Source organism: Adiantum capillus-veneris, chromosome 4 (genome assembly GCF_014529385.1).
Source record: "Adiantum capillus-veneris isolate H3 chromosome 4, ASM1452938v2, whole genome shotgun sequence".
Classification (NCBI taxonomy): domain Eukaryota; kingdom Viridiplantae; phylum Streptophyta; class Polypodiopsida; order Polypodiales; family Pteridaceae; genus Adiantum; species Adiantum capillus-veneris.
This window is the reverse complement of record NC_140934.1, coordinates 1,021,186-1,043,390: the sequence shown is the minus strand read 5'-3', so window position 1 is coordinate 1,043,390 and position 22,205 is coordinate 1,021,186. Positions and strand designations below refer to the sequence as shown.

The following is a 22,205-nucleotide window of genomic DNA, read 5'->3' as shown; positions in this document are numbered from 1 at the left end:
TCCACCCTAGAGAGTATTGGCCCCAAACTTTGGTGCCCCTTTCGGTATTTCTCTATATTCCATCAACACAGTACAAGCCGGTACTTCACGCTCTGCACCTTCTCCCAAAAGTGTGTCAGAGAATGAGCCCTAGCCTCATATTTAAAGGCCCTTTGCCTGAAAAGCAGTTACAGTGAAAAGCTTCAAACTCAAAATCAACTAGCCCAAAAGCTGGCGCTGAAAATCAGCTAGCGTAAGGAGCTCGCTACTGCTGCGCCCCCCCCCCCCCCCCAAAGCGCTGCCTGCCCTGCTGCCCGCCTGCCTGTCTGTCCCCGGTGCATGCCTGCCTGCCTATCCCTGCTGCCCGCCATTGCTGCCCCGCTGCCAGCCCACCCGTGCTGCCTGCTCGCCTCTGTTGCCCCCGCCATCCCCTCCCGCCGTTGCCAGCGTTACAGCTGTAGCCGCCCCAGCTCGCTAAACCCCCCCCCCCGTCTGTTGCCCGTCGGTGCTTCTTCTTCACCCCAACAAATCCTTGCATTTCGGCCCCTCCAGCACTGCGTCAGTCACTGGGGCAGTGCTTTGTGCGCCTTTTTGCAGCATCCTCCCGTCGCCCTCTTCTTTCGCCACAGCAGTAGACACAGATGGAGGCCCCAGCTTCGCCACAGAGGGACTCGTCAAAAGCCCCCTCGCGCGACCTCGCTGAGCCCACCATTCGACTTGCTCTCTCGCCGACAGAGCAAGAGAGCCTTGCCGCAGAGGTAGAGCGATTGCAGGCGACTTCGGTCATCTGCAAGATTCTCTGCACCCGACCTAGCAGAGGAGAGCTGCGAGACCTTCTCCAGGCCCGCCTTCTCGCAGAGGTGGGCAAGATCTTGGATGTCCAGATTCTCGGACGGGGTTACTATCAAATCGAGTTTGAGACCTCCGAGATGGCGTCCAAGGTCATAGCTATGAGTCCACAGGCCATCCGAGCATCACGTGCCCACTTTCGATAGTGGCGGCATGGTTTTGACCCGGCTTCGGATGTTCTAGTAGAGGAGGCAAGCATCCCCATCTCGGTCTGCTTTCCGGGTTTACGGAGGGAGTACCTACCACTTCTATCCAGGATCGGGTCCGTCATTGGGACTGTCGTGGAGACACCTCGTACGGCAGCATCAGTAGCTGCCAAGGCGGCTGGCATTCCCTCAGTTTGAGTCTTGGTCAGAGATACCCATACGCTCCCGAAGGTTATCCTTTTGGCTCGGGTGAGTGGGGGTTGGTTTAGACAGAGTGTGGAGTACTCGGGCCTCCGGAACCAGTGCTTCATTTGTCGACAGATGGGCCATCTAGCGAAGGCCTCTCCACGGAGGAGGCCGCGACCTGCACCACAGTCTCAGCCCCAACCTGCCAGGGCTGGCCCGCAGCCACCGACAGTGGCTCAGCGCACACATGCAGAGCCATCCTCCGAGCCTGGGGCTCCAGCAGAGGAGGTATGGCAGCAGGCCCGTGGTCGATGACGACAGGGCCCATGCCACAGCGTCAGCCTGGCACTCAGAGTGGCCCTCAGGCGCCTACTCAGCAACAGTGGGTTCCCACGGGGAACCGTTTTGGTCCTCTTGAGCAGGAGGAGATCCCTGCGCCAGCCCCCACCTCCGCTTTACCCTCGACAGCTTCTCCCACCCCAGAGTTCCCCCCCTCTTCCTCATCCTCTCCCCCGCCTTCTGCTCCCGTCGCCTCTCCACCTCGCCCCCCTACCTATGTTGCCCCATCCCGCCCCTCTTCTCCACCACTCTCCCCAGCTCCTTCTCCCCCCCTCCTACTCCAGTTCCCCTGTCGGCCCAGGAGACAGGGCCTTCTGCAGCGGCTAGGAGATCTCTTGGCAGCGCCTTTGCCACGAGTCGCCTAGCGAGAGAGGGTCAGCCTTTCTTACGGCCCCCTCTGCAGATTCAGACATCTTCCCTAGCAGCTATCCCTCGTGGTCTGACGAGCATTGACATCCGACGCCGCTGGGACTTCTTCGACTACGGCTTCACTCGTTTTCTCGCCGGGCAGAGTTTTGGTCACAGATTGTTGAGTCTCTGCCGCAGGCAGATCATTGGTGCATAGGAGGGGACTTCAACATGTTGGAGGACCCTTTTGAGAGGATTGGTGGCAGCCATGCTACTGTGCATGGAGCGAGTCGGCAGCTTGGGAGAGGTTATGTATGACTTTGAGGGTCTCGGATACATGGCAGCACTCTGGTTTTGTGAGGCTCCCAGGCAGTCTTGCCTTCTCTAGATCGGACCGCAGAGTGGAAGGAGTGAATCTATCGCGGATAGATCGCTTCTACACTAGTGACCACTTCAGTGACTTGGGAGGATCAGTGGGCATCCTGGCAGGGACCTCCTTCTCGGACCATGCACCAGTGATCCTCACAGTGGCAGACAGGCAGAGGAGTGGGAGCACGATGCTCCGCATCCCAGAACGGGTCTTGTTGGACTCAACACTCAGAGAGAGGGTAGAGGCTCTCTGGACAGAGGGCACGGACAGACAGGACTCTCCTGCAGACAGAGTGGCCTCAGGCCTAGCTCAGATTAGCCACTTTTTTCTTCAGGAGTCTCTGGCTCGCCGGGCTTTAGCGAGAAAGGCGGAGCAGTGTCTCAGACGGGGCATTGCTTCATTACAGAGGATGCAGGAGCAACATGCAGACTGTCCATGGTTGGAGGAGCAGTTACAGCAGGCTCGACAGGAGCTTGCTAGCACAGAGGAGAGGCGTCATGAGCTTGCCTTCCACCGACAGGCATCTCAGTGGACTCAGGTGGGTGACAGAGTGACAAATGCTTTTTTTGAGACGGTGGGACTTCGGCACTCGCATGCCAAGGTCAGTCAGTTGAGGAGGCCCGATGGGTCAGTAGCTTGTGAGCCCGAGGATATGCGTGCTACTAGACGCTGAGTTTGCCGATGACTCAGCCTTGTACTTATATGTCCAGGAGGCCAATCTTCACAGATGTGAGCAGGCTTTGGAGACCTTTTGTTGTGCATCGGGCGCACTGATCAACGGGAGAAAGACAATGGCTTTCTCGGTTGGTAGTGCTCCTGTGCCAGATTGGATGCCAGGAGAGGGTTTCAGGTGGATTCCCCCAGGGACTGCAGTTCGGTACTTGGGTTGTCAGGTTGGTTTGGACTTGTCTCCCGAGCAGCAGATTGCTCCTCTTCTCCTATCCATCACGAGAAAGCTGTTACATTGGAGCTCAGTACGACTTTCTCTGGCTGGTAGAGTTGTAGTTGCCAACCAGGTGTTGTTGGCGACTATGTGGTACATCACTTCCTACTGGATCTTCTCGAGTTCTTGTATCGGCCAGGTAGAGAGGCTGATCAGGAACTTCCTTTGGTCAGGACGTGACATACAGATAGCCCGAGCCAAGGTGGCTTGGTCTGTCATCACGCTTCCTTGTTCCCTGGGAGGGCTTGGGATCATTGATCCAACACAGCAGAGCAGGGTCCTTCTTGGGAAGTTCATAGTCAGAGGACTTCTTCCACGTGAGGAGCCCTGGAAGGAGTTCTTGCTGCAGAGGCTTCGTGCCAGGGTGCCTCAGTCAAGAGGCCCTTGGCAACCTTCGACCAGATGGATCTTTACAGAGATGCGTCGAGTTGGTTTGAGCAACAGACTGGAGGACCGCTTCGCTATGAGTTTGCTTCGATCTTGAGAGCTCTTACGGCGTGGCTTGGAGCAGAGACAGCCGACGTGCACGGAGGAGCGCCTACGGCAGCCCCTCGTCTGGAACCCCATGGTTAGCACTCAGAGAGGTCACTTGGTTGGTAGTCGGCCTCATGTTTCCTGGGGTCCTATGGCAGCAAGTCCAATGCGCTCTCTAGGTGACTGGCTAGAGTTCACAGGTTTGTCTGCGGAGGTGCAGGGTCTCCAGCTACAGGGCATGAGAGGGGTGCAGAGCATGTGTCAGGACATCTCAGAGTCAGTTCCAGCTGAGTCGCTCACGCCTTTCGAGCCAGTAGCACCCCGGTGGATGGGAGCCTTCACACGACTGGAGTTCTCATTTGAGTCAGGGCCAGCTCAGAGACTGTCCCAACCCTATTCTTCGAGCTTGAGGGTGGGGGACGACTACAGCGAGTTGCAGTAGAGGCCCCGCAGGTAGCAGAGTGCTGTTTCTAGAGGATTCGAGTTGTGGGCATATGTGGGAGGACTTGCGTCATAGACCCTGACCCTGCAGCTCTTGAGACTGGACACTAGAGGCTATGGGCTTGGGAGTGTTGTCCATTGACACTAGTACAGTGGAATCTTGGTGAGTGGCTTTTGAGGGACCCCTTCTCTTCTGCAGACCACCCAGGAGTCCCCTTCTTTCAGTACACTGTTCGGCTTGGACGTCATATACTTGCACCACAGAGAGAGGCTCGCCCCACTTCAGCACGTCATTGGCAGGAGGAGGTCCTCATGGTCGAGTTCTTGACAGCCTTTTGGCAGAGGCTTTGGGACTCCAGACAGCCGAGGCGCGTCACCTTGTTTCAGTGGCTGGTTGCACACAGAGCTACAGCAGTAGCAAGCTGACTTGTGCATAGTGGCATCTCGGCCGCATGTGCAGCCTGTGACCAGTTGGTGGAGAGTCAGCGTCACTGTCTTTGGGACTGTCCCTCGGCCCAGCAGGTGTGGCTACGAGTTCTTTGGCTGATGCCTACTCTCTCCACGGCTAGACAGTACACTTGGGGGGCAGCGGCTTGGTCCACTCTCACGGGCCCGGCACTTCAGTTTGAGCTATCTTCCACTAGCAGGATGATAGCGATACAGGGGAGGCAACCTACACTCCAGCGTGCTACAGAGCTTACTCCACGGGAGTAGTGCAGTGAGAGAGAGGAGTGTTGGTAGCTCATTAGTGGCCTGACACTTTGGTTCATCTGGCGGGCCCGTTGTTTCCGCATTTTGGAGGCTCGCTCTGTGCCACCAGCAAAGACTGTTCGTGACCTTTGGCCAGAGCTGATTCATACTCTCAGAGGACAGCTTGAGGGACTACAAGGCAGCTCCGACCGTATGCGGGAGCGCCGCGAGGCTTTCCTTCGACTCTGGCGCCTTGGGCCTTTCTACTATCCACCTGTGTGGCTCTTCCCTCCTCCCATCTCTTGATTTAGCCTCATTTTATGTATGTTGTTCTTTCATTGGGAGAGTCTCCCATCATGTTTGTTGTAGCCCTCTCTTGCAGAGGTGGTTGTTGAAACCAGCTTGTTCAATCCAAAAAGGGCGGTAGACTTTACTTCAAACCTTGAGTGAGCTTTCACCCATTATTAGTCGTCTATTTTACCTGTACTTTCAAGACACAACAAAGGGGAGAGGGATACAGGCTGCTAGATTGCACCTGTATGAGTAGACCGACACCAGATTGGCCCCTAACTTAGGCGCCCCTTTCGGTATTTCTTTATTGTTCAAAAGAGGGAATAAACGCTGTGGATCCCTACAAGCTGCCCCGCACACACTTGGCTGAATTTCAACTGTTCCGGCCCGATTTCGGCAGCATAACTGTACTAGGACCCTTCACAGTCAGTATTCCCACGCATTGACTGACTTTCCCGACGCATACGGGCACTTTACAAAACCTGGCGAGAATCTGCAGCACGCTGAATTTTCTGTTTTCAGCCCCGAAAATGCGCCAGATCACCTGTACAGCGGTCCCCTTGCGTCCCCGAACCTCCTGGGGGTATTAGGGACCGTTTAGGGCCAAAACCCTAAACCTGCAAAAATACACAGCAGGCGTAATTTACTGTTTCGGGCTCCGTCTCGCGTGCCGGTCGCATCCGTAGCAAGTCCTCGAGCTCCCGCACCTGTAGGGCTACTTGCCCTTCGAATCGGACGAGATTTCTGGCGTGAAACCTCTCCGAATTCACCTGTACTTGCGAGGGGATTAGCCGCTAGCTAATCCAGTACCTGTGCAAGCGGCTCTTGCCTCGGCAATCACGCATGAACCCACACAACTGTACCCAGCTTAAAATTCAGCGCCCCCTTCTCTTGCATGAGGAAAGTGCACCAGAAGGTGCCACTTGGCACATTTATAAGCATTTTCCCGTTTCGGGGTTGCCGCCTAAAAATCTCCCAACCGGTTGCCCAGTTGACTTCACGGCAGAGTAAGAAAATGTTCTCCTTGTGATTGCGGAGGTAATGACGCAAACACATTTTTAGGTCCCAAAATAGCAGTTTCCTAAATTTTAGGAGATGCTGCCATTGTATCTTTCTAGGTCATCCGACCCTCTTTGTACACTGCGGCCACATCCAGAACTGAAATGTAGCCTCTGTAGCAAAGGATTCCACTTTGGCTAGTCAATGACCCCACTTTGGCTAACCATAGTCCTTGTCCAACCTTAGTGCTCTCTTGCCCTCAGGCCTGGACTCCCTCTGGACAGTTCCACACTAGCTATGCAATGCAGGGCTATTAGATTTCCCGAGGGGTGTTTCCAAAAAGTGAAAGTAAATAGATAATAAGAAAGAAATCAACAAAAAGGATAGATAGTAGTCACATGTTGGTGACATACCCCCCTCTTGAAATCTCAAACGTCCTCGTTTGCATCTATGCCGTGCATGCTTACAGTCAACACTGATGCATTCAACACCTGTCGACACATGTACGACACATACATGCTCATTGTCAACCCTGGTGTATTCAACACCTCGTCGACTCATGTATTGCCTGCGTGTGAACCCTATCCCAATGATATAGTGGTAGCTTCGCACTCTGCCATTGCTTCGAGTCACTAACTTTCCAATGACAAAATGGTAGCTGCACATTTTGCCACTGTATTATAGTACACGTTGGATCCCCTAACACTTTCGAGCATACCCAAACTGACAGTTTAAGAATGCAGTTACACATGTACTCTTTAATAGAAGCAATTACTGTATCCTTGACAAACTGACAAGAAATACTCACTTCTATAGCACTAACCAAACTTTTGGACATTCCATAAGAGCAATTGCCAAACTGACAATCTGTACAGCTCTAACATTCATGTAACAGGTATTTCATTTAAGCTCACTTTAAATACCATGTACATCGTTTGTTTCAGAAGCCATTGTCTCACTGACAATCCATGTAGCTTTGAAACTCGAGGGGTCAAGGTAGGTTGCAAACCGAAGGCTTCAAGGTAAAGTGATAACACAGTTGGTGACTCTGCAAGTTCACCTTCTTCCATCCACTTAGCATCCATTGGTGGATAGTTTCTGAACTTTACCAAGTAACGCCTAGCAACCTTGCCTTTCACTTTCCTTTCTTTGTGTGCCGAAATCTGTTCGGGGACCAAGATCTCGTCAAGTTCCTCGACTTCCGGCTGATCTTCAGCTGGCATATCTTCTGGCACATCACCCACATATCTGAGAAGACTCACATGAAACGCATTGTGAATCTTCCAATTGTCAGGCAATTTCAGCCTTTATGCAACATCACTGATTATGTCGCATACTTGAAAAGGCCCATAGTAACGCATGCTGAGCTTTGGAAACAGTCTTTCCTTGCCCTTCATCTTCTTTAACCTTGCCTTTTCAAAGCGTAAAAGCACCCAATCACCAAGTGAATATACCACTTCACGACGGTGACGATCAGCTGCTTTCTTTTGCTTTGCCTGAGTCTTTTCCAAGGCCACTTTGACCTTCTTGTACATTTCATCCATGTCCTGAACATACTTATTTGCTTCAAATATCTTGTCCTTTGTATGCAGTATGGGAGGAACTTTCTTGCCACCTTCAACTATCTCAAAAGGTGCCTTGCCAGTTGATGAATGCACTGTATTATTGTATGCATACTCCACCAATGGCAAATACTGCTCCCACTTTCCTTTATGCTCTGACACATAGCACTTCAGCAGATCTAGGACAGTAGAATTTGCCTCTTCTGACTGCCCATCTGTTTGAGGATGAAATGACGAAGAGAATTTGAGCGTTGTGCCCATATTCTCAAACAAGCCTCTCGCGAACAAACTTGTCATGCGTGGATCACGGTCGCTAACAATCGACTGTGGCATGCCATGATACTTGAGAATATTGCTCATAAACAAGCGTGCCATCTGATGTGGCTTTATCTTCTTCTTGAAAGGAATAAAATGAGCCTGTTCGCTGAATCTGCAAATAATGGTCCAAATACCATCGTTTCCTGTCTTCATTCTCGGAAGATCAAAGATAAAATCCATAGCAATACTTTCCCATGGTTTATCTGGAATAGGTAGTGGTTGCAATAACCCTGGTGCCATTTGCCTGTCAAACTTGACCTTTTGGCATATTAGGCATTCTCGCACAAAGGCATCCACATCTCTTCTCAATGTAGGCCAGTAGAAGAATGTCTCAACCGCTTTAACTGTAGCATCGATACCACGATGCCCTGCATACGGTGGGACATGAATCTCTTCCATAACTTTGCGTCGCAATGGCTTTGTGACACACAATCTGCCATGCATCATCACGAACCCGTCTTTAAGAAGATAGTGTTCATAACGTTGTCCATCCATTAGCTGCTCGAAGACCCTTGCAAAATCTTCATCATTTGCATACTGTTCTCTCATATCATCAAGTTCATGATGATAAGGAATGGACACAGCTGAAATTTTTGGCTTCCTAGACAAGGCATCAGCCACAACGTTCTTCTTGCCTTCCACATGCACAATCTGAAAATGGAACATGGACAAGATATTTGCCCATCGCATATGCTTCTCAGATAACTTTGTCTGTGTCAAGAAGTATCGCAAGGTCTGATGGTCCGTTTGGACAACGAAGTCTACACCTAGCAGATAGTGTTTCCAACTTAAGAGCGCATGAATCACAGACAGTAACTCTTTCTCATAGACCTGCATGGTCATCTCTAGCCCTTGCAAAATTCTGCTCTCATAGGCTACTACCCTTCCATCTTGCATTAGCACTGCACCAATGCTACTACTACAGGCATCACACTGGACCACAAATGACTTCCTAAGATCTGGCAACACAATGACTGGATTTGAAGTCATCTTTTCCTTTAAGAGATTAAAAGCTGAAATCTCTTTCTGTGTCCATCTAAAGGTGACTGCCTTCTTTTGAAGAGAATGTAAAGGTAAAGCAATCTCAGCGAAATTTCGGATAAAGCTTTTGTAATAGGAGCATAGTCCCAAGAAACTTCGGACATCGTGCACCGTCTTCAAATCAGGCCATGACTTGATCGCTTGAACTTTTGCAGGATCCATTCTGACACCATACTTTGAGACAATGTGTCCGAGAAAGTAAATCTCTTCCAGAAAAAACTCACTTTTCTTTGCATTGATGAGCAACCTATGACTGCGTAGCTCTACGAACACACTGGCCAAGTGATGCCTATGCTCCTCTTCGTTCTTTGAGTAGACTATCATGTCATGAAAAAATGTACCAACAAACTACTGGTGTGGACGGAAAATTCTGTCCATCATCCTATTGAACGTAGCAGGAGCATTTGTGAGACCAAAGGGCATCACTAAAAATTCGTAAAGGCCAAACGTCGTTCTAAAAGCAATCTTGTGCACATCCTCTGTTCTAATGCGGATCTGATGGTACCCACTCTTTAGATCTATCATGCTAAACATAGCTGCTCCTTCTAATTTGTCCATAATATCATCAATTCTAGGTATAGGGAACCTATTCTCGATGGTATTCTTGTTTAGTGCACGGTAGTCTATGCACATATGCCATGAGCCATCCTTTTTCTGCACCAACAACATTGGAGAACAGAATGGAGATGAACTGGGCTGAATCAGCCCCTTTTCTAACAGCTCCTGTACTTGGCCCATTATCTCTTTCTGCTGAGCCGCACTAACCCTGTACGGAGACTTATTTGGTGGGCTACTGCCTGGCACCAAATCTATCGCATGGTCCTCGGGTGTCTCTGGCAGTAATTGAGACGGTAATGAATTGGAAAAACAGTCATTATACTGTTGTAAAAACATTGACCTTTCTTTATCTAGCACAGATAAATTTGATTCATCACAATCTGACACTTCACGTGCAAAAATCAAGTACGCAGAAAGATGCTTTTTCATTACAGAAGTAATAGCAGAAGCTGATACAGTAGGAATAGACTCCCCTCTAAGCTTTACATTCAGAATGTGAGTCTTTCCCTTGCTCTATACAGTGATCTTTTTGTTGTAGGCATCTATGATTCCCTGTACACAAAACTACCAAGGAATACCTAACAACACATCACATCCGTCCAGTGGCATGATGTAAAATTCTTCAACATCTACATAGGACTGGATATGTAGGCGCAAATTTCCGATGATGGGTGTCACAGCCTTTGTATGGCCAAGACATGCCAAACCTGCGTCTGCTGTATACCCCATCTCTTCAGGTCTGATTCCCAACTTTGAAGCCAATTCTGTCGAAATGAAGTTGGCTTTGGCACCTGGATCAAAGAAGATAAGCACTGTTTGATCCCTAACCTTTCCCCATGCTTTGCAAAGCTCACTTGCATATGAATTTTGCTTGTCGCCCACCATATCTGACACTAGACCAGCCATGGGCTTCTTTCCTTTCCTGTCCTTTTTGTCTTCAGAATCAGCTGGCCTTTTCTTTGTAGGACAATTGTAAGCAATGTGGCCAGGCTACTCACAAATGAAGCATTTGTTCTTTGTCCTCAGGACCTTCTTTTGCTGTTCTGACTTGCGAAGAAAACGTCTTTTCCACTTCTTTGCTGGTCCCTTTTCTGATTCAGCCGAAGCTTTGGCTTTCCCTGCGTTGGTTGGCTCTTGAGTCACTTTCAGAGCCTCCTTGGGAACATTCTTCTTCGTTGAATTTTTCTTGGCTGATCCTTCCTTGACGCCAGTGTTAAATTCACAATCTTCTCCCTTGAGCAAACCATTGCCAGTGTTTGCTACCTCGATGAGCTGCGTCAAAGTAGTGACTTTTGTCTTCGTACAGTACTTTCTCAATCCTTTAGGTAGGCCACAACAATATTTTTCAATCTGTTCTGTCAACGGAAGTTACTGGAAGTAGAGCTTTCCAAAACTTCCGATTGTAATCATCCAGATTTCTGCAAGTGGCAGCATTAAGCTGGTGCCATTCTTTCATGACATCTGCTTCAAAGTAATCAGATAACCATGCTGCTGCAAAAATCTACTTGAAGTAAATCCATGTGGACGGAGCTTGCCCTTGAAGCAATAAAGTTGTCCACCATTGTCCCGCATTCCCTGTCAAGAAAGTGGCTGCCTTGCGGACCTATGAAGCCTCTGTAAAGTTTCCCCCTGCATAGGCCTTGTCAAACTGGTGGAGGAATGAGAGAGCCTTCTTCCTGTCATCAAACCCTGTAAAGGTCGTGAATGCCACACCTTTGCCACCTTCTTTGTACGGAGTTGGCCTCTCCAGCGGCGTTAAATTGTCATATGGAAGTGACTGAAACATGGGAACACTGTTAGGGTTCATTTGTGTTCCCTGACCGCAATTAAGTTGACCTGGAAACGCCATATTTGGCTGCTGATTTGTAATTCCAGCCATACCAAAATTTGCATGTGGCATCCCAAATTGGCCCCGAGTGCTTTGAAACCCTGGTAGCATGCTCATGACACCATACATGGGGTTGAGCATCATCGTTTGAGCACTCCCGAACACTGTTCCTGGCGTGTAAAACTGATTTCCTGGTGCATGACCAGCCATGCTCTGGAATACAGATCCACCTTCAAAATAGCCAGGGTGTACTGAAGGTGGTGGGAAGACCTGTTGCATAGCCTGTAGGTTGCTTCCCTACCCATTAGAACCAGCTATAGGCTGCTGAAAGGTGGCGGGCTGAACTGGTATAGCTTGAAAGACTGGCATCTCAGTCACGTGTTCTTGTAGCTTAGGCACAGGTTGTGGAGACTGCATGTTCTCCGTCAAGTGTACAGGTGTTTCTAGTGATTGTGCAGTATGAATGACCTGTTCTCGAGCCTTAACAGGCTTTTGAATATGATCCAGTGACCCAACTTGCTGAGACGGAACAGGAGGTTGCAGAAAGGCTAAAAACCTCGGATTCTGCATTACTTGTGTGAACATAGCCACAGCAGTAGCCAACTGGGTCCTGAATATATCATCATCTGTCTGTGGTGGTCTTGAGGACTCACCCACTTCATGTGTCTGTTGACCCTGTGAAGAGGAAACCTCTTCAGTCACATATCTGGTTTGTCAGCCATAATTGCTATTTCCTGTGTCTGGTCTATGATCCCCCGTGTCTTCAAGCCCAAACTGACCAAGGCTCACTTCTATTGAAAAATGTGATTTAATCCCGTCGATGGAACCATGAAACCGGCCTGTTCAATCCAAAAAGGGCGGTAGACTTTACTTCAAACTTTGAGTGAGCTTTCACCCATTATTAGTCGTCTATTTTACCTGTACTTTCAAGACACAACAAAGGGGAGAGTGATACAGGCTGCTAGATTGCACCTGTATGAGTAGACCGACACCAGATTGCCCCCTAACTTGGGCGCCCCTTTCGGTATTTCTTTTTTGTTCAAAAGAGGGAATAAACGCTGTGGATCCCTACAAGCTGCCCCGCACACACTTGGCTGAATTTCAACTGTTCCGGCCTGATTTCGGCAGCATAACTGTACTAGGACCCTTCACAGTCAGTATTCCCACGCATTGACTGACTTTCCCGACGCATACGGGCACTTTACAAAACCTGGCGAGAATCTGCAGCACGCTGAATTCTCTGTTTTCTGCCCCAAAAATGTGCCAGATCACCTGTATAGCGGTCCCCTTGCGTCCCCGAACCTCCTGGGGGTATTAGGGACCGTTTAGGGCCAAAACCCTAAACCTGCAAAAATACACAGCACGCTGTAATTTACTGTTTCGGGTTCCGTCTCGTGTGCCGGTCGCATCCGTAGCAAGTCCTCGAGCTCCCGCACCTGTAGGGCTACTTGCCCTTCGAATCGGACGAGATTTTTGGCGTGAAACCTCTCCGAATTCACCTGTACCTGCGGGGGGATTAGCCGCTAGCTAATGCAGTACCTGTGCAAGAGGCTCTTGCCTCGGCAATCGCGCATGAACCCACACAACTGCACATTGGTCAAATGAAAAGCCCACTAGAGGGGCATAACATACTGCCATAGGGGAGAGAGAGGGCAGTGCGTAGCGTGCAGGGCATCACTCCTGGCACCGCACTGTACATAGGAGGGAAAGCAAGCACTCCATAGCTCTTAACCTGTGACAAATTCCGAAAATGAGCCTCCCCCAGCTTAAAATTCAGCGCCCCCTTCTCTTGCATGAGGAAAGTGCACCAGAAGGTGCCACTTGGCACATTTATAAGCATTTTCCCGTTTAGGGGTTGCTGCCTAAAAATCTCCCAACCGGTTGCCCAGTTGACTTCACGGCAGAGTAAGAAAATGTTCTCCTTGTGATTCCGGAGGTAATGACGCAAACACATTTTCAGGTCCCAAATAGCAGTTCCTAAATTTTAGGAGATGCTGCCATTGTATCTTTCTAGGTCATCCGACCCTCTTTGTACACTGCGGCCACATCCAGAACTGAAATGTAGCCTCTGTAGCAAAGGATTCCACTTTGGCTAGTCAATGACCCCACTTTGGCTAACCATAGTCCTTGTCCAACGTTAGTGCTCTCTTGCCCTCAGGCCTGGACTCCCTCTGGACAGTTCCACACTAGCTATGCAATGCAGGGCAGTTAGATTTCCCGAGGGGTGTTCTCAAAAAGTGAAAGTAAATAGATAATAAGAAAGAAATCAACAAAAAGGATAGATAGTAGTCACACGCTGGTGACAGTTGTAGCCCTATGGGCAGTTTTCATTTACTAATAGAAGGATCTTTTTCCTGGAAAAAAAAAAATCAGCTAACGTAAATCACGAAAAAAGCAACCTTCGTGTGAGCGTAAGGCCGCCAATGGGTGCACCCGCAAAGAGAACTTGAGCTTGGGTAAGAGAAAAGCCTTCTTAAACGCAGATTGCAAGCCAAGAATCTCAAGAACTCAAGAACCTCAAGAACCCTAGAACCCCAGGTACCCAAGAACTCAGTGCATGGTCATCACCCGAAGCGGGATGGATACTTTGCGTGGAAGGTGATGAGAGTGAAGTTGGAGAAGACGAAGTTTCTACACCAAGAGGATTGTTCCCCCATCCTCCCCCACCTCCATGTATGTCATGGATTGCACCAAACCCTATGGAGGCTTTGGTCAAGTCAATGATGGAGACGATGATACAACAAGAGGCGCAACGCGCCACCATGGACCGCGACCGTGAAGAAAGAAGGGCAGCTATGGAGCTTGAACGTGAGCAAGCACGTGAAGCTCAACATTTAGCGACCGAAGAAAGAAGGGTAGCTATGGAGCTCGAGCATGAGCAAGCACGCGAGACTCAACGCATAGCGGCCGAAGAGAAGCAAGCGGGTATGGAGTTAGAACGAGAGGCACAGCGGAATCAACACATGCAAGAGTTGATCCTACAGGTACTCTCCACGAAAGGCGAGCCACTCAAGGAGGCAGACGAGTCATCACGTAGCACAGGTAGAGGCGATGACTCCGACACTCCAGTCACTGAGAAGTTGACGTTTAGTAAGTATGATGGTAAGATGGATGCATCTGTTGGCTGCATCAATTTAATGCTTACTTTGCGACTCACAAGGAAACAAGTAACAATAAAGTTTTAACGGCTGCCATGTATATAACAGGGGATGCCATTAATTGGTATCAAGCTTGGCAGGAGTCACAGTTAGTTGAACATCTTGAGCATGCAAGAAGATTAGTGTGGTCTTAAGCGAAATGGCACTCTTGTTACGTTTTTTTCTAACCGTATTTTGCAGATTGGCATCCAATTGCGCAAATCGGATGCCAAACGAAAAGAGGCTTTCCTTTTTGGGTTAGATGAGTACCCTACGGACTACAACACCGCAGTGGCGATAGCTCTACGCCCAAGAGATGAAGCACAACAAAGGCAAACCTAAGGAGGCCAAGTCGTCTCAAAGTACCTCTCAGAACCCTCAGAACCCACCGAATGGTAAGAACAGTAAGACCAAAGATAAGCATAATGGTAACTTCTTCTTCTCAATCTTCTCTCACACCTAGAGCACAGAACTCTCACAATGAATCTAAGGGAAAGAACAAATCTCAAGATAAACCTAAGTTAACACCTGATGAAAAGTTTGCTGAAGGAATTGTAGGAGGTTGGTTAACTTTAGAAGAACGAGCCACTTATGGCAAAGAAGAAAGATGCTATCAATGTCACACCCCAAAATGATACTCGGGTTTGTTTCAGAAGTATGACCATCTTTTCTTACAGGATGATCTTCCACCCCGTCTCCCTTCCGAGCGTCCGGAGGATCATCGTATTGAACTCATGGAGGGGGCACAACCCGTCTGTAAGGCTCCCTACTGTTTGAACAAGTCTCAAGAAGCAAAGTTAGAGCGGCAACTCACCGAGTTAGTGGCCAAGGGTTTCATACGCCCTAGTGTAAGTCTTTTTGGTGCTTCTATTTTGTTTGTTTGCAAGAAAGATGGGTCGTCTTGTTTGTGTGTAGATCATAGGGCACTCAACAAGACGACCGTGAAGAACAAGTTTTCAATGCCTCACATTGAGTATATTCTCGATGGGCTCAATGGCGCGAAGGTTTTTAGCAAAGTCGATCTCAGAAGTGGGTAGCATCAGGTAAGGGTATTCAAGGGCGACATCTACAAGACGGCTTTGAGACGGCTTTCTGCAGAGAGCGGGGGCAACGAGAGTATGTTGTTCTGCCTTTTGGATTGATAGGTGCCGTGGGTATGTTTGATCGTCTCATGGTAGATCGTTTTGGAGAGATGATTGGCGTGTGTTTTTATTTTCCTAGATGACTTTCTCATTTTTTTTGCCTCATGGGAACAACATGAACGAGATGTAGAAAGGTTTTAGCCCGTTTAGATGAGTGTCAGCTGTACATTGCAACTAAGAAGTCATAATTTTTTCTAACTGAGGTTACTTATCTGGGCTATATCATTTCTGCAGAGAGTTTCAGGTTGGACCCCGTAGAGGTAGAACAAGTTTGTAATTGGGATTTGATCAAAACTGCATATGATGTGCGTTCTTTGCTAGGTCTGTGTCAGGCATATAGTTCGCATATAAAGAATTTTGCACGCATTGCCGCACCCATGATTGATGTTTTGAAAGGGGTGAAAACTCGCCGATAGCGTGTTGTTTTGCTCGAGGTAGCCATTGAGGCTTTTGAAGCTCTCAAGGTTGCGGTGATTGAGGCTCCGTGTCTCATCCTTGCCTCTTAAGATGACCTCTTTGAGGTATGGACAGATGCGAGCAACGTTGCCATAGGAGCTGTGCTGCAACAGCATGGCTGTCGAGCTGCATTTCTCAGTAGAAAGCTAAACAATGCTAAAAATAATTGTTCTATGTATGATAAGGAACTTCTCTCTGTCATTCATTCTCTCAAGCATTGGAAAGATTTCTTGTATGGTAGAGAGTTTACTTTGCGTACTCATCATCAAGCCCTCAAATGGCTTCAGTCTATGTCTAGTGCACATTGGAGTGATCGTCAAGCACAGTGGTCTCAGTTTTTTGAGTAATTTGGAGGGTTGATTGAGTATGTTCCAAATAAAGCTAACCCTGTTGCAGATGCGTTAAGTCGCAAAGGACAGATTTTGGCTCAAGAGACAAGTTTAGCAGTCTCTATTTCAGGAGTCTCTTTTGACAACATGAAGAACAAGTATGTAGATTCCGAGTTTGGTAAGCAATGGTTACAGGCTCTTGCTTCCCAAGGGCCTAGCAACTATCTCATTCGTGAGGGTCTTTTGTATTTTGTCACCGTCTTTGTGTGTTGCCTCCTCTTAGGCAAGCCATATTGCATGATGCACATGATGCACTCACGGGTGGGCACAGAGGCATGAATATTACTTTAGAAAGGGAAGAAAGATTCTTTTTTGGGCTTTAAATGCGAAAAGATGTGTTCAAGTATTTCACACAGTGTTCCATTTGTCAAAAAGTCAAAGCCCCTAGGGGTAAGCAACAAGGCCTCTTGCTACCGTTGCCTATTCTTGAAGGCCCATTTCAGGACATTTCCATGGATTTTGTGACTAATCTTCCACCTAGTTTGCATTCAAGGAATACTCAGTGTCTAACCATCGTTGATCGTTTCAGCAAGTTTTGCATGTTGATTCCTTGTAAGACCACAATAACAGCACAAGATGTAGCACGTCTGTTCATTAAGCACTGGTATCCCCTTTGTGGTTTGCCGAAGTCGATTGTGTCAGATAGGGATGTCAAATTCACGTCACATTTTTGGAAAGCACTTTTTGAAAATTTTGGCACCAAGGTCAATTTTTCGTCCGCATTTCACCCACAGTCCGATGGTCAAACTGAGATCTACAATTAGTTGGCTTTCGATGTTTTAAAGTCCTATGTGCATGATTAACAGTCTCTCTGGGAACAGTATCTCCCCTTAGTTCAAGCAATTTTGAATGACTCATATTTCAGTGCCATTGGTAGGACTCCGTATGAGACAGCATTTGGCCGTCCGTTTCAGTCTTTGTTCACTAGATCGGCCAGCCAGTTGCCTGATGCCAATGCTGAGAGCCAGTCTTTGGATGAGATTACTAAGAGTGTGAAGCTTCAGCTAAGCAAGGCTCAAGAATCTTATTCTCATCAGGCTAACAAGCATCGTCAGGATGTTACTATCAAGGAAGGGAACTGGGTCTATCTTAGGATCATGAAGCAACGTCTCAAGCAAATAGGAAAGAAGTGTCCAAAGTTGTCTTTTCGTATGTATGGTCCTTTTCCAATCATTAAATAAATGAGGTTTTATGAAATTGCAGTTGCCTAACTCATGGTCAATGCACAACGCTTTCCATGTTTCTTGGTTGAAGTTGTTTCATGGAGACCCACCAAAGGACATTTCTGACGAAGAACCCGAGATCATTGATGAAGCAGAAGTCATGGAACCGGAGCATTTGCTGCATCGGTTTCGCCATGGTTCAAAGAAGCAAGCACGACAATATCTTTTGAGTTCAAAGATCGAGGAACCCATGAGGCAGTGTGGGTGGATGAAGCATTTTTCACAGATTACCCTGAGTTGCTGGCGGGCTACAAAGAAGCCATGTAGCTCGGTACGGGTACCTCACCTCGAAAAGGGGGGGATGTCACGTGCACATCTAACCATATGTGCATGTGGACAAGCTGTCCTACTTCTAGGGTTTAGGTAGCCTAGGAAGTGTTCTGACAACGTTGTGTGCCTGTACGCAGGCCGTGCATGTCCAGGCACTTAGAGTAGCTGCATACCCTCTGATTGCACAACCCATGATCACTAGCATCAGTACCCAGTACCCAACATGAGCATTTTCCACCGCATGAACCCAGTTTTGCACTTGCATGTGAACCACCTCTTATGTCACTTATTTTATAAGTGACTTTAAATAAAATCCAAATCGTGGGGCTTAATGTGTACTGCTCGACCCAGTTATCTGGGGCTATATAAGTGGCCTTAGGGCGCCTGCAAGAAGAGAGAAGACACAAGGAGAGCACAACACCCAGCAGACCAGCAGTAACCTCAGGCACTCCAGCGTTTTCTCAAGCAGCAAGACCAGCGTTTTTGCATCCAAGCATCAGCATTTTCCAGCCAGCAAGACCAGAGTTTTCAGATCAGCCCTTAGCCTCGCCGCACCGCCTTTCCCGGTAGCCGATCCTCTCCAGTTCTCCCTACCACAGCATATCAGCCAGCGATCTGTTTTCAGCCGCCAGCGTTTTCAGTTTTCAGCCTTGACGCCTCGGCTACAGCAGATCCGGTCCGTAGTGTCGCATTTGCAGCAGATCCACAGCGCTCAGTTTTCAGCCAGCCTTCAGCCTAGCGTTTTTCATTTTTTCAACCCTCAGTCTTCGTCGTCGTCGTCGTCGTCAAGTACCACAGCATCTAGAAGCATTGTACCAGACCTTGTGCAATCTAAAGCAAATACCTCTCTAGCAATAGCCCCCCCTTGGAGGGGGATTTGGGACCCGATCTGGTGTCGTTTCTTCTCTCTCTCTAGCACTCTTATGCACCTTGCACTCACAGTTTTCCGCTCTCTTTGTTTTGGTCATTGCACATTCTCTCTCTAAGAAAGGAACGCCGTTGCGCAATTGGGGAAAGCATGAACTTCAAAAACTGCTGAAAGTTTTGCAAGTGCGGTAAATTTCCTCAAGGATGCTTTGGGATTAAACTCTTACTAGCTGGTCTCTCTCTCTCTCTCTCTCTCTCTCTCTCTCTCAGCACCTTTTCGATGATATATGTGCATGTGTTCTTAGTAGTGTTTTCGAAGTCTGTATTTTGTATGTGTACAAATTCTAATCTTCTGAAGGAGTTCTTTTGTCATGTAGGACGAGCTTGCCGGTACTCTTGTAGAGCAATGTCATCAGTCTCAGTTCATGATTCAGAGGATTGTGGAACGACTGAATGGGAATGAAGCGTTGCTTTTTGAGGCATTGAATTTGAATGATGAGCTTCAAAAAGTTATCGCGAAGTATGAGGAAATGCGGGCCTCAGTCGTAGCAGAGAATGCCCCTCCAACAAGGTCCTCAACATCTCTTCAAGCAGAAGACATCAAGTCTGCTTGAGGTTCTAAAATTGCCACAATTGGCACGCGACTTCTGAATATCCCGCGCTGAAAATTTTACCTGTCAATCATATGATTGTGCATAGGGGGGTTGCATGATGAGATGTGCCTCAGCCACTAGGCAGTGAATTCAACTCCAGATCTCAACACATCGCAAAAAAGGGACACCCTTTCACGCGGATCTACTATGGCCTTTCTGAACGTGTGTTTATTTGACTGACACTCCTCTATGGCCCTCTGCCTGTAGTACGGTAGTGGCATACATGCAAAGATTGTAACTCTTTGGACTGTGGCAATTTTGCAATAGAAAGGGGAGATTATGGATAATGATTGTTGCAATTTCAAAATCACTTTGGATGTGAACATTGCTGTTGTTAGGTTTAACAGCCCGCTTTTGCTAAGCATGGATGTAACATGCTGAGGTGGCATGTGCAAAAAGAGGAAGGTTTTGAGGCTTACTTTTCTTTCCTCTTTATTCTAACTTAAGACTTGTCTCAATGGAAACTAAGGGAATTGTAACACAAAGTTAATCATGCTAATGCCTGTAGGTTAGAAGAAGTCTGCGTGGGCGCAGGTGTAGGTGTGTGCGCGTGTGCAGACATGCTTGAAAGACAAAGTGGAGCTGCCGCTGCCTACATTTCTTGCCCATGTTTGAATATGAATTTGAAAGTGAGAATTTGGATTTGCCCATGTTTCGATGGCAACTTGTGCTTGTCAAGGGGAAGAAACTTTTTCTTTCAAGAACACTTGAAAGAAATGGCAAGATCATGGTATTCGAGCAAGAAGTATAACCCTAATCTCTTTTGAATATAAGAGTAACCTGTTTGGGGGCTCTGACCATCTCGGTCACTGACTGTGGTAACAGGGATTCGAGAAGTTTCAGTGCTATCAACCTTCATCACAGATGTTGCCCCTATGTCCTTCATCAGGAAGGCTCTTTCCAATGATGTGACTAGTATCAGCAGCATTGCCATTTCTCACTGATGCTCCCTCTGTGTCCCAGATTGCAAACGCATAAAAGTAAATCAATAACAGTTGCTCAGAACTCCAATAGTATTCTCTTAAGCCCATGTCTCTTTGAATCAAGAAAAATAGTCGTGTAAGTAGAATGCCAAAACAAGAGCTCAATCAAACTGGACTTGATGAGTGTCTAAAGCTTTCATGGCCTCTCTTTGGTTCTAGTCAGCTGGTGGATTTTTGCTTGCACCAAAGGAGCACAAGATTTTCTCCACACTTGGCCATGGGTGAAAATTGCAAGGTGTCCTTGCATTTCCTAGGGAATGGAAACTTTAATGGTTGCCCGTTCCTTAGGAAAGGCTTTAATCCAATTTGCCTATCAACAATATAAGGCCAACAATTTGCTATCCATCCCAAGTTTTGTACAATTTCCCAAGAAAATTTCTTTGTTGTGGCCATCAAAAGATTGCTTGAAAATTTGCATAGCTAAAGATCTCAATTCTATTCATGCATTCATATAGCAAGAGGCACATGAAAGCAACAAAAATGAAAAAGAGTCAATTGCCAAATTGTTTAAGGAAAAAATGAAACAAATTAAGACTAGATTGGTTAAGCAAGATACTAAAGTGCAGCAACCAACACCAACTAGGAATCATGGGATTTTATCATTGTCCATTGCCATGGTTGTGTCACAATTTTGAAGCATATCCCAATAGATGTTGGATGTTAAAAAATGCAGCAACAATCAGTGCATTCTTTATGGATAGCAAGCTGCTCTTCATACAATCATTCCACAACGAGCGTTAAAGATAAATATACACCAGCTTTCTCGAATATAGAAAATGGAATGAAATATGTGCATTTCTTTCTTCAAAAAGCAAAAGTTAGTTGTGTTCTTTCTTCTATTTATATAAACAACCATTCCTTATTGACTTGTAGACCATTAATTTTCCCTTTGAGCAATGACCTTTTATAATCCTCATCGTAAAACCCTCACTAATTTCATCAGGTTATCAGGCAATGAAAACTATCATTTCTCTTACTTAAAGCATTGACCACATCATTTTCGTAGAAATAACGGGGATTACCGTTGAGTTTCCCTTTTTTAACATTACTTACGTAATCGTTATCATTATTTACTGCTAGAAATGATTTTACACTTGCTCCATTATATTTCACTTCCTATCCACCATCGTTATTGGCCTTAACGCCATCATTGTGAACCTCGTAAGCATTGTCTGTGGCCTTGATACCATCGTTGTTGACAACGTACCTTTAATATATATTATATAGAAAAGATGCTAGCAAATTTTTTGTGGTTGGTCTAAAGTTCAGTTTTTTTCTCTTTTAGCTCTCGATATGCCGGTACATATGGCTAGAGAACTAAAGGTTTGAGTGGGATTTGGCTGGGGTGGAAACCGACATGTTAGCATTATCAGTCCATTACAAGGTCAGTGCATTAGCTTGTAGCTATGGGAAAAGAGGGATTCCCTGACTTAAAAACAAAACATGGTGTTTTTTTTGCTTTCTCTTTTGTTGAGGGAAAAAAAGGACACTCAACCGCAAGCAACAAAGGCAAAGAAGCTTTCACGACTTCCCACAGTGTAGCCATTACTTCCAAAATAGCTGGTTTCATCGTTATGATCCAATTATTGAAAAGTGTTCTCACGCTTGTGGGGCGAAAGGACAAAGGAGGACTCCTTTTCTTGCCTATAGGTTCATATGGTCCAAAGGACTTCAACAAAGGAAATCTTTAGAGTCGTAGCTCTTTGATTCACCCCTAGCCACA

At 47.3% G+C, this 22,205-nt stretch overlaps 1 protein-coding gene across 2 annotated transcripts in view; it reads left to right on the top strand.

Annotated features, from left to right (window-relative positions):
• The window catches only part of LOC147458600 (TOM1-like protein 1), a 104,359-nt gene extending 84,444 nt beyond the window's left edge, over nucleotides 1-19,915 (top strand). The window contains exons 3-4 of one of the 2 annotated variants that reach the window (XM_086510053.1): nucleotides 15,177-15,347; nucleotides 19,224-19,915. In XM_086510053.1, the coding sequence (XP_086366179.1) occupies nucleotides 15,177-15,347; nucleotides 19,224-19,460 (408 nt within the window). In that variant the 3' untranslated portion in view covers nucleotides 19,461-19,915. The remainder of the gene's footprint in view (nucleotides 1-15,176; nucleotides 15,348-19,223) is intronic. The other variant, XM_086510054.1, reaches the window with a different exon arrangement.
• Nucleotides 19,916-22,205: the final 2,290 nt, after the last annotated feature.